The sequence below is a fragment of the Ranitomeya variabilis genome, chromosome 8, assembly GCF_051348905.1.
Source record: "Ranitomeya variabilis isolate aRanVar5 chromosome 8, aRanVar5.hap1, whole genome shotgun sequence".
Classification (NCBI taxonomy): domain Eukaryota; kingdom Metazoa; phylum Chordata; class Amphibia; order Anura; family Dendrobatidae; genus Ranitomeya; species Ranitomeya variabilis.
This window is the reverse complement of record NC_135239.1, coordinates 7,035,487-7,048,475: the sequence shown is the minus strand read 5'-3', so window position 1 is coordinate 7,048,475 and position 12,989 is coordinate 7,035,487. Positions and strand designations below refer to the sequence as shown.

At 51.0% G+C, this 12,989-nt stretch overlaps 1 protein-coding gene and 1 non-coding gene across 7 annotated transcripts in view; both read right to left on the bottom strand.

The window, feature by feature from the left end:
- Nucleotides 1-12,989, bottom strand: part of ARMH1 (armadillo like helical domain containing 1) — a 108,203-nt gene that overhangs the window by 79,595 nt on the left and 15,619 nt on the right. For all 6 annotated transcript variants that reach the window (XM_077277853.1, XM_077277854.1, XM_077277852.1 and 3 more), the window contains one exon: nt 11,878-11,962. In XM_077277853.1, coding sequence (XP_077133968.1) covers nt 11,878-11,962 — 85 coding nt within the window. The remainder of the gene's footprint in view (nt 1-11,877; nt 11,963-12,989) is intronic.
- Nucleotides 1,825-1,939, bottom strand: LOC143788957 (U5 spliceosomal RNA). Its single transcript, XR_013218774.1, has one exon. It is a non-coding gene; the product is annotated as a U5 spliceosomal RNA (small nuclear RNA).

Below are 12,989 nucleotides of genomic sequence, written 5' to 3'. Positions count from 1 at the left end.
CACGGGAGGACCTCTCATTGGAGGTCGGGGGTCACACGCTCAGGCCCTGTGGCAGCCTCCCATTGGACCACTAGGAAGGTCCTTGTCTGCTGCAGCTATAAAAGGTTCGCATGGACGCACGGCCATGTGCTAGTATCGACCTGTGTTAGGAGCTTTGCTACTTGGTGGTCATGTCTGCATGTGGTTAGGGTTGGCTGAAATAAGCCCCTAGAATACCGGCACCTCCGGTGAGGACTTTTGTATGCTTGGATTCAGGGCCTTGGCTGAAATAAGCCGCTAGAATACCGGCACCTCCGGTGAGGAGTTTGTGTGCTGTGCTGACTGCATGACCACTCTTTGCTTTTCTCAGTTAGGTAGCTGTGATCCTCTGTGAGGTTAACAGGGCACATCGTTTTCATATCTTTGCGATTCTGTGAAGTTAACAGAGTTCGCTTATACCGCCATATAGTGCCGCCAATTACTTTGCAGCAGATATCTCTGCACGGTGGACCCCGGGCTGCGAACGCACCTTGTTGTTTCCTTCCTATACTCGGTGCGTTCCGCTAGATCTAACACCGGTGACCCGCGATCACGTGACAGGGGTCACCGGTGTGCGTATTTCTGGCGCGATAGCAGGAACCACTTGTTAAATGCTGCTGTCAAGAGTTTGATAGCGGCATTTAACTGAATAATAGCTGCGGGTGGATCGTGATTCCAGCTATTACGGGCACATGTCAGCTGTTCAAAACAGCTGACATGTCCCGGGAAAGATGTGGGCTCACCGCCGGAGACCACATCAAAGGGAGGGACTCCGACATCGGCGTAAATGTACACCCGATGTTGGAAAGGGGTTAAATAACATTTCCCACATGTCTACTTTACATCCGCACAATTTTGGAAACAATTTTTTTTGTTAGGACGTTATTACGGCTGAGTTGGGGTTAGGGTTGGAGTTAGGGCTGTGTTGGGGTTGGAGGTAGAATTGGGGGGTTTCCAGTGTTTAGGCACATCAGGGGGTCTCCAAATACAACATGGCACCACCATCGATTCCAGACAATTTTGCGCTCAAAAACTCAAACAGTGCTCCCTCCCTCCTGAGCCCTGCCATGCGCCCAAACAGTGGCTTTCCCCCACACACGGGGTATCTGTGTACTCAGGAGAAATTGCTCAACTAATTTTGTGCTTCATTTTCTCCTGAAACCTTTGTGAAAATAGAAAAGTTTGAGTCTAAAATACATTTTTTATGACAAAAGATAAATGTTAGTTTTTTCCTTCCACATTACTTTAGTTCTCGTGAAGCACCTGAAGGGTTAATAAACTTCTTGAATGTGGTTCTTCGCTCCTTGAGGGGTGCAGCTTTTGGAATGATGTCACTTTGGGGTATTTTCCATCATATTGACCCCCAGCCTCACTTCAAATGTGATGGTTTTGTGAATTTTGTTGGAAAAATGAGAAATCACCGGTCAACTTTTAACCCTTATAACGTCCTAACAAGAACTGTGCTGATGTAAAGTAGACATGTGGGAAATGTTAGTTATTAACTGTTTTGTGTTATATGACTGATTTAAGGGCACAAAATTAAGTTTGAAAATTGCAAAATTTTCGCCAAATTTCCATTTTTTTTCTTTTTCAATAAATGCAAATTATATCAAAGAAATGTTACCACTAACATGACGTAAAATATGTCACAGAAAACAATGTCAGAATCAGAGGGATCCATTGATGTGATCCAGAGCTGTAACCTCATAAAGGGACAGTGGTCGGAACTGTGAACATCGTCTCTGTCACTAGGAACTAAAAATGGCCCCAGTGTTCCCAGTCACTTCTGTTATTCACCAGTGCAGGAGCCCAGCGAGCGCCGGGCATCAAAAAATTACACGAAACTCATAATTGTTCCTCTCCACGGAAATCTTTAGTAAAAGGCGAAAGATTTATTCGATCTGAAGAGAAACCAGAGTATAGAGAGGAGAGCGGCCGGCGTCACCCGGGGCCTGCGCTGCGCTCATCCCCCCCGCGGAGAGGACGGCCCCGGGATGGACTGTGGGGTCACGTTCTCCGGACACAATGTATCTGATCTGTTACTGAAATTTACTACAAAAACTAACGGGAATAAAGAAAGAAATGTTACAATTCTGAGGACGGGCCAGGTGCATCCTGGGGGATATGCAAATCTCAGCAGGAGGCGGGGCGTCACGTGGCTGCAGGATTCTTCCCACGTGTCCTCATTGTCCAGAGCTCGGATTCCTTCTTCTCCCCCCAGAGCAGCGATTAGGCTACGTTCACATTAGCGTTAAGCTAATGTGCGTCGGGTTTGCGTCGGCGACGCAGCGGCGACGCATACGTCATGCGCCCCCTATACTTAACATGGGGGACGCATGCGTTTTTTTTTGTTGCGTTGTGCCACACATGCGTCTTTTTTGCCGCAAGCGTCGGACCAAGAAAACGCAACAAGTTGCATTTTTCTTGCGTCCGATTTTCGGCAAAAACCGACGCATGCGTCGCAAAACGCAGCGTTTTTGCGTGCGTTTTGCCGCGTTTTTGCGTGCGTTGTGCGTTGCGTCGCCGACGCAGCGGCGCACAACGCTAGTGTGAACGTAGCCTTAGAGGGTCCCTGCTGCAGTGACAGAGACCCCAGGATTGTGCGATGTTCTGAGAGTACACCTCTACGTGTGGGGGGCTCGGGAGGCTCGGGGGGCTCAGGGTCAGATTTACTCTGTAGAAATCCCTGCACTGGATTCTCTATCACAAGGTGAACATTGTCCCGAAAGCAAAACGGAAAGAATGATAAAGCCAGACATTGCCGAAAAAGAGATCAAGACTCGTGACTGACGGATCCGCAGGAATCCAGCTCTGTGATCACGGCATTCAATCTATTACTAGGTTTTCAATAAAAAAAAAAATCAAGAAATATATAATTGGAGCGACGTATACTGGGAGCGATATATACTGGGAGCGATGTATACTGGGAGCGACGTATACTGGGAGCGACGTATACTGGGGCCGATGTATACTGGGAGCGACGTATACTGGGAGCGACGTATACTGGGAGCGACGTATACTGGGAGCGACGTATACTGGGAGCGACGTATACTGGGAGCGACGTATACTGGGGCCGATCTATACTGGGGCCGATCTATACTGGGGCCGATCTATACTGGGGCCGATCTATACTGGGGCCGATCTATACTGGGGCCGATCTATACTGGGGCCGATCTATACTGGGGCCGACGTATACTGGGGCCGACGTATACTGGGGCCGATCTATACTGGGGCCGATCTATACTGGGGCCGACGTATACTGGGAGCGACGTATACTGGGAGCGACATATACTGGGGCCGATGTATACTGGGGCCGACGTATACTGGGGCCGACGTATACTGGGGCCGATGTATACTGGGAGCGACGTATACTGGGGCCGATCTATACTGGGGGCGATCTATACTGGGGCCGATCTATACTGGGGCCGATCTATACTGGGGCCGATCTATACTGGGGCCGATCTATACTGGGGCCGATATATACTGGGAGCGATGTATACTGGGGCCGATGTATACTGGGGGCGATCTATACTGTGGCCGATCTATACTGGGGCCGATCTATACTGGGGCCGACGTATACTGGGGCCGACGTATACTGGGGCCGACGTATACTGGGGCCGACGTATACTGGGGCCGACGTATACTGGGACCGATGTATACTGGGACCGATGTATACTGGGACCGACACCATCACAGAAGAGGAGACTGATCCAACTTGGGTGAATGCACCATGAGTAGACTTTATACAGCTGAAATGACAATATCTGAAGCGCTGTGGAACATGAGGCGCTATAAGTGATAGTCTGCAGGGGTCTATAGAGGTATAATGATTTAAGTGATAGTCTGCAGGGGTCTATAGAGGTGTAATGATATATAAGCGATAGTCTGCAGGGGTCTCGGGCGTCACAGTGCTCCGCACATTATCATCTGCTGCCCTCTTGTGGACATTTATACACACTGCACTTTCCCATGAATTGGCCACTGTCGCACCGCAGACAATCATTATTACTCGCCATACCCGGTTATTTCTGATATTTATTCTATATGATCAGCACAGAGAACTGCACACATCTATCTGACCGGATTCTGTCAATCATCAGCCTCGTGTCATTACTTTCTTGTTGTTTCTTGTTCTTATTATCTATGTATATGTGGGTGGTCATCGGCCCTCATACAGGGAACGCGGCTCTTCGGATATAAGATCTCCACGGGAGCAGGGGGGGGCACAGGGAGAGCAGGAGGGGGCACAGGGAGAGCAGGAGGGGGCACAGGGAGAGCAGGGGGGGGCACAGGGAGAGCAGGGGGGGCACAGGGCAGGGAGAGCAGGAGGAGCACAGGGCAGGGAGAGCAGGAGGAGCACAGGGAGAGCAGGAGGGGGCACAGGGCAGGGAGAGCAGGAGGAGCACAGGGCAGGGAGAGCAGGGGGGGCACGGAGAGCAGGAGGGGGCACAGGGCAGGGAGAGCAGGGGGGCACAGAGCAGGGAGAGCAGGAGGAGCACATGGCAGGGAGAGCAGGAGGGGGCACAGGGAGAGCAGGAGGGGCACAGGGCAGGGAGAGCAGGAGGAGCACAGGGCAGGGAGAGCAGGAGGAGCACAGGGCAGGGAGAGCAGGAGGAGCACAGGGCAGGGAGAGCAGGGGGGGCACAGGGCAGGGAGAGCAGGGGGGGCACAGGGCAGGGAGAGCAGGGGGGCACGGAGAGCAGGAGGGGGCACAGGGCAGGGAGAGCAGGGGGGCACAGAGCAGGAGGAGCACATGGCAGGGAGAGCAGGAGGGGCACATGGCAGGGAGAGCAGGAGGGGCACATGGCAGGGAGAGCAGGAGGGGCACATGGCAGGGAGAGCAGGGGGGACACAGGGAGAGCAGGGGGGACACGGAGAGCAGGGGGGACACAGGGAGAGCAGGAGGGGGCACAGGGAGAGCAGGAGGAGCACAGGGCAGGGAGAGCAGGAGGGGGCACAGGGCAGGGGGGCACAGAGCAGGAGGAGCACATGGCAGGGAGAGCAGGAGGGGCACATGGCAGGGAGAGCAGGAGGGGCACATGGCAGGGAGAGCAGGGGGGGCACAGGGAGAGCAGGGGGGACACAGGGAGAGCAGGGGGGACACAGGGAGAGCAGGAGGGGGCACAGGGAGAGCAGGAGGGGGCACAGGGAGAGCAGGAGGGGGCACAGGGAGAGCAGGAGGGGCACAGGGAGAGCAGGGGGGCACAGGGCAGGGAGAGCAGGAGGAGCACAGGGCAGGGAGAGCAGGGGGGGGGGGCACAGGGAGAGCAGGAGGGGGCACAGGGAGAGCAGGAGGGGCACATGGCAGGGAGAGCAGGAGGAGCACATGGCAGGGAGAGCAGGGGGGGCACAGGGAGAGCAGGGGGGGACACAGGGAGATCAGGGGGGACACAGGGAGAGCAGGGGGGGCACAGGGCAGGGAGAGCAGGAGGAGCACAGGGCAGGGAGAGCAGGAGGAGCACATGGCAGGGAGAGCAGGGGGGGCACAGGGAGAGCAGGAGGGGGCACAGGGAGAGCAGGGGGGGCACAGGGCAGGGAGAGCAGGAGGAGCACAGGGCAGGGAGAGCAGGGGGGGCACAGAGCAGGGAGAGCAGGAGGAGCACATGGCAGGGAGAGCAGGAGGGGCACATGGCAGGGAGAGCAGGAGGAGCACAGGGCGAGCAGGGGGGACAGGGAGAGCAGGGGGGACACAGGGCAGGGAGAGCAGGAGGGGGCACAGGGAGAGCAGGAGGGGGCACAGAGCAGGGAGAGCAGGAGGGGGCACAGGGCAGGGAGAGCAGGAGGGGGCACAGGGCAGGGAGAGCATGAGGGGGCACAGGGCAGGGAGAGCATGAGGGGGCACAGGGCAGGGAGAGTAGGGGGGCACAGGGAGAGCAGGAGGGGGCACATGGCAGGGAGAGCAGGGGGGACACAGGGAGAGCAGGAGGGGGTACAAGGCAGGGAGAGCGGGAGGGGGGGCACAGGCTCAACCTCCAATACCTCGTATTGCCAAGTTTTTAACACTAAGGGTCCCTTTCCACTTGCGAGGAAAACGGACGCGTGCAATCCGATAAAAAATCGGATTGCACTCGGACCAATGTTAGTTAATAGGTGTCTTTTGATTTGCGATTTTTTTCTCAGCCGAAATCGGACTGAGAAAAATCTGGATCGGCTGAGAAAAAAATCGCAGCATGCTGCGTATTGCTGCGATTCTCGGACGAGACTCGCCAATGCAAGTCAATGGGTGCGAGAAAAAAATCGCACAGCACTCGCACCATGCGAGTTCTGTCCGATTTTTACGCACCGGTGTCCTTTGAAAAGCCGGTAATTCAGCACGGTGTACAGTAAAATCACACTGACAGGTTAGAATAGACTAGATATATACACATAGAATGTGTCTATATACATATATATATATATATGTCAGTGAGACACCTATATATGTATATTTATATTTAATGCAGCACTAGATAGCATTAAAGCCGCTAATTCAATTGCCGGCTTCTCATTTCTCCTGCCTAAACCCGACATGATATGAGACATGGTTTACATACAGTAAAACATGTCATATCCCCCTTTTTTTTTGCAGATTCCACATTACTAATGTTAGTAGTGTGTATGTGCAAAATTTCGGCGCTGTAGCTATTAAATTTAAGGGTTAAATTGCGGAAAAAATTGGTGTGGGCTCCCGCGCAATTTTCTCCGCCAGAGTGGTAAAGCCAGTGCCTGAGGGCAGATATTAATAGCCAGGAGAGGGTCCATGGTTATTGGCTACAAACATCTGCCCCCAGCCACCCCAGAAAAGGCACATCTGTAAGATGCGCCTATTCTGGCACTTGGCCACTCTCTTCCCACTCCCTGTAGCGGTGGGATATGGGGTAATGAAGGGTTAATGCCACCTTGGTATTGTAAGGTGACATTAAGCCAGATTAATAATGGAGAGGCGTCAATTATGACATCTATCCATTATTAATCCAATTGTAGGAAAGGGTTAAAAAACACACACATGATTTAAAAGTAGTTTAATGAAATAAACACAGCGGTTGTTGTAATAATTTATTGTTCTCTCAATCCATCAGGAAACCCTCGCTTGGCAAAATAATAACCGCACAAGATACATACCTTCTGATGTCCGATCATGTCCCACGAGGTAATCCATCTGAAGGGGTTAACTAATATTACAGGCAGAGCTGCGATAAACCACTCGCTCGTGCCTGTAATCCCCGGGTGCTGAAAGGAAAGCAGGATCTGTACTTACATTGAGTCGCGGTGAGGCGCCCTCTGGTGGATGTTCTCATGAACTGCAGCCTGGGAACTTTTTCCCACGCTCCAGGTCATATGAGGACATCCACCAGGGGGCGCATCACCGCGACTGAAGGAAATGTAGGTCAATGACCTACATTTCATTCATTCGCTGGGGAATTACAAGCACGGAGCACAGCTGCATTAGCAGGGCTCCTGCCTGTAATATTAGTTAACCCCTTCAGATGGATTACATCGTGGGACGTGATCTGACATCTGAGGGTATGTATCTTGTGCGTTTATTATGGTGTTTATTAGGGTGTTGCTGATGGATTGAGAGAGCAATAAATTATTACAACAACCGCTGTCTTTATTTCATTAAACTACTTTGTAATCATGTGTGTGTGTGTTTTTTAACCCTTTCCTACAATTGGATTAATAATGGAGAGGTGTCATAATTGACGCCTCTCCATTATTAATCTGGCTTAATGTCACCTTCCAATAGCAAGGTGGCATTAACCCTTCATTACCCCATATCCCACCGCTACAGGGAGTGGGAAGAGAGTGGCCAAGTGCCAGAATAGGCGCATCTTCCAGATGTGCCTTTTCTGGGGTGGCTGGGGGCAGATGTTTTTAGCCACGGGGGGGCCAATAACCATGGACCCTCTCCTGGCTATTAATATCTGCCCTCAGTCACTGGCTTTACCGCTCTGGCGGAGAAAATTGCGCGGGAGCCAACGCCAATTTTTTCCGTGAGTTAACCCTTAAATTTAATAGCTACAGCACCCAAATTTTGCACGTACACACTACTAACATTAGTAGTGTGGAATATGCAAAAAAAAAGGGGATATGAGATGGTTTACTGTATGTAATCATGTCTCATATCATGTCGGGTTTGGGAAGGAGAAATTAAAAGCCGGCAATTGAATTAGCGGCTTTTAAGCTATCTAGCGCTGCATTAAATATAAATCTAGATATATAGGTGTCTCACTGACATATATATATGTATATATACCTATTCTATGTGTATATATCAACTCTATTCTAACCTGTCAGTGTGATTTTACTGTACACCGCGCTGAATTGCCGGCTTTTCAAAGGACACCGGTGCGTACAAATCGGACAGTAATACGGATGTCATACGGATGATGCGATTATAAAAAACGGATGATGCGATTAAAAATCGCATTGTACTCGCATGACACTCGCATGAAAATCGCATACGTTCCATCCGTTTTTTCGGTCCAGATTACGGACCGTTTTTTATCTCGCAAGTGGAAAGGGACCCTAAGGTTCGGATACAGCTTTAAAGAAGGCTACTACTTGCGATATAACGCAATTTTATTTCAAAGTACAAAGTTAAAGGAATAGTATGATTGAATAGTGTGAGTGCGTACACTTTTGTATATGTTAACATACACAGGTTAAGTACACGGAGAAAGATTAAATATATATAAGGATTAACTACATATACTCACATCATCACCAAGAGGCTTTTAAACATCATCCGTCTGGAATATTAGAGAAGCAAGACCAAGACAGAGAACCCCTGGGAGATTACCTACACTGCACGGGCGTCCCCACTTATACAGGCATCAGCACACTGTACACGTGTTAGCACAGGTACCCAACTTTCTGCTCCTGTCTTAGGCTACGTTCACATTTGCGTTGTGCGCTGCAGCGTCACCGCATGCGTCATGCGCCCCTATATTTAATATGGGGGCGCATGGACATGCGTTGCACTTGCGTTTTGTGACGCTTGCGTCAGGGCGCAGAGGACGCAGCAAGTTGCAGTTTTTTCTGCGCCCAAAACCATGCAAAAGCGGACGCATGCGTCACAAAACGCTGCGTTGTGCATGCGTTTACATTTGCGTTGTGTGTTGCATCGCCGACGCTGCGGCGCACAACGCAAATATGAACGTAGACTATCTTAGTCATATTTCTCTGGCCTCATATAGTGATTTACACTGTGTAGTAACTGTGGTTTCAGCCTCTGCCCTGTAGTGGCCAGCTTTCGGGATAAGATGAATCAGAGATACCAGGCAAACATCAGACAATGAGCAATAAACCCGCAGAATATAAAAGCCACATGGATTAGATAAGTCCACCACAGACAGAGGTTAAATAAACCTTCATATTTTACAATAACAAAACAACAAACATAGAAAACATAGAACTGTTTGTGAGGTGAAAGCTTTCAGACGATGAGTAAACAGTTCTCAGATTGTGTCCCTGTGAGCATTGTCTGTAAATGTCTGACCAGCAATGCTGCTCTGTAATCGTCTGAATGCATTCTGTATATTTCAATATGGACTCAAAATAGCCATTTTCATATTCACACTACATTCCTGCAGAGCTCTCAGGATGATTTAACAAGAAGCAAAAGTCACAAATCATGGAGGCGCCAGAGCCGCTCTGTCTGTCCTTCCTATAACACAAAGACCTGCACCCAGAACTGCCGACCCGGACCAACAGGAGCGAGAGCTGCCACGTGGTTATCTGCAGGAGCACCGATATACTGCAGCCCTGATCATATATCTACAATCTACAATCTGGTTTCCGCCCCCATCACTCAACTGAGACAGCCCTGATCAAAATCACTAACGACCTACTTACCGCCAAAGCTAACGGACAATACTCTGTCCTCCTCTAGACCTGTCCTCTGCTTTCGACACAGTTGACCACTGCCTCCTACTACAGATCGTCTCTGTCTTTGGCATCAAAGACGTCGCCCTATCCTGGATCGCCTCGTACCTTTCCAACCGCATACTCAGTGTCTCCCACTCCCACACTACCTCCTCATCCCACCCTCTCTCTGTTGGAGGCCCCCAAGGCTTTGTTCTAGGACCCCTACTCTTCTCAATCTAGACTCCCCCGGATGAAGGCACACGCAGCCGAAACGTGCGTTGGGGTCGAGGCACCATCAGACCAAAGGTAAAATAATACAATATTAAACATCATTACTATGCCAGTTGTTTACTGACCTGTAGGTGGCAATTTTAGATGTGTATGCCGATTTATGGCATGAGAAATTAATTATCCACTGGGTAAATATATACTATGGCAATAGGAAGTATAACTTTTTTGATATGATTACCTCTTGGTAGGTGGTGTTGTGTTTCAGTTGGTACCATTTATATATTGTTCATGATTTTATAAGCTTTTACTAATAAAATTTATAGGATTCTTTGTATTGAGAGTTCTAATTGTGCATAATTTATTTATAGGTGTATATCAATCTATACACTTGGCGTGGGACAACTCATAAAGTCCCATGGATTCCAGTACCACCTCTATGCTGATGACACTCAGATCTACCTCTCTGGCCCAGACGTCACCGCTCTGCTGTCCAGAATCTTGGTGTCTATCAGCCATATCCTCCTTCTTCACCTCTCGCTCCCTCAAACTCAATGTGGACAAATCTGAACTCATCATCTTTCCTCCATCTCATAGATCTTCCTTACCTGACCTATCTATCACTACTAACGACATCACACTTTCCCCTGTCCCGGTAATCCACTGCCTCGGAGTAACCTTCGACTCTGCCCTGTCCTTCAAACCGCACATCCAAGCTCTTTCCACCTCCTGTCGCCTCCAGCTCAAAAATATCTCCAGAATCCGTCCTTTCCTCAACTGTCAATCTACTAAAATGCTTATGCATGTCCTAATCATTTCCCACCTTGACTACTGCAACATCCTCCTCTGTGGCGTCCCTGCTAACACCCTTGCACCTCTCCAGTCCATCCTTAACTCTGCTGCCCGACTAATTCCCCTCTCTCCTCGCTACTCCTCCGCTTCCCCCCTCTGCAAATCTCTCCACTGGCTCCCATCCCCTCAGCATATCCAGTTCAAATTACTAATACTGACCTACAAAGCCATCCATAACCTGTCTCCTCCATATATCTCTGAACTAATCTCCTACTATCTTCCCTCACGTAATCTCCGGTCCTCCCAAGACCTCCTTCTCTCCTCCACACTTATTCGCTCCTCACCCAACTGCCTCCAAGACTTCTCCCGAATATCCCCCATCCTCTGGAATTCTCTGCCCCAACACGTTCGACTATGAACCACATTCGGATCCTTCAGACGGAACCTGAAAACTCATCTCTTCAGGAAAGCCTACAACCTGCACTGACCCTGCTGCCTCCTCACCACTACCAGAGCTACCGCCTCACCAACACCGGAGCTACCGCCTCACCAACACCGGAGCTACCACCTCACCAACACCGGAGCTACCGACTCACCAACACCGGAGCTACCGCCTCACCAACACCGGAGCTACCGCCTCACCAACACCGGAGCTACCGTCTCACCAACACCGGAGCTACCGCCTCACCAACACCGGAGCTACCGCCTCACCAACACCGGAGCTCCTGCAACCCTCAACCTACTGTCTCCTTCCCCACCATCCTGTAGAATGTAAGCCCCCGAGGGCAGGGTCCTCGCCCCTCTGTATCAGTCTGTCATTGTTAGTTTACTGTAAGTGATATCTGTAACTTGTATGTAACCCCTTCTCATGTACAGCACCATGGAATTAATGGTGCTATAGAAATAAATAATAATAATATATGTACACCGCGTATAACGCCATCAGCGCGGACACCAGAGATTATAACACCACTTTATCGCTGCACTCACCTTCATATTGCACCTCCATGTGCATGGACTGCAGCGCCCCAAGCAGCGGATCCACTATGGCCGGATGAGGTGTCTGTACAATGTCCTGTAGGGAGAAATCACAATCCGGGGTTTAGTCTGGGCACAGATGTCCCCCAGTGATGGCGCAGCACGACGCCTGGCAACACCCAACTACACCCTCACACCGGGCGATGCTACATAGCACAGCACAACGCCCAGCAACACCCGACTACCCCTCACACCGGACAATGCTACATAGCACAGCACAACGCCCAGCAACACCCGACTACCCCTCACACCGGACAATGCTACATAGCACAGCACAACGCCTGGCAACACCCGACTACCCCTCACACCGGACAATGCTACATAGCACAGCACAACGCCCAGCAACACCCGACTACCCCTCACACCGGACGATGCTACATAGCACAGCACAACGCCCAGCAACACCCGACTACCCCTCACACCGGACAATGCTACATAGCACAGCACAACGCCTGGCAACACCCGACTACCCCTCACACCGGACAATGCTACATAGCACAGCACAATGCCCAGCAACACCCGACTACCCCTCACACCGGACGATGCTACATAGCACAGCACAACGCCCAGCAACACCCGACTACCCCTCACACCGGACAATGCTACATAGCACAGCACAACGCCCAGCAACACCCGACTACCCCTCACACCGGACAATGCTACATAGCACAGCACAATGCCCAGCAACACCCGACTACCCCTCACACCGGACAATGCTACATAGCACAGCACGACGCCTGGCAACACCCGACTACCCCTCACACCGGACAATGCTACATAGCACAGCACGACGCCTGGCAACACCCGACTACCCCTCACACCGGACAATGCTACATAGCACAGCACAACGCCTGGCAACACCCGACTACCCCTCACACCGGGCGATGCTATGTGGCGCAGAACGACGCCTGGCAACACCCGACTACCCCTCACACCGGACAATCCTACATAGCACAGCATGACGCCTGGCAACACCCGACTACCCCTCACACCGGGCGATGCTACATAGCACAGCACGACGCCTGGCAACACCCGACTACCCCTCACACCGGGAGATGCTATGT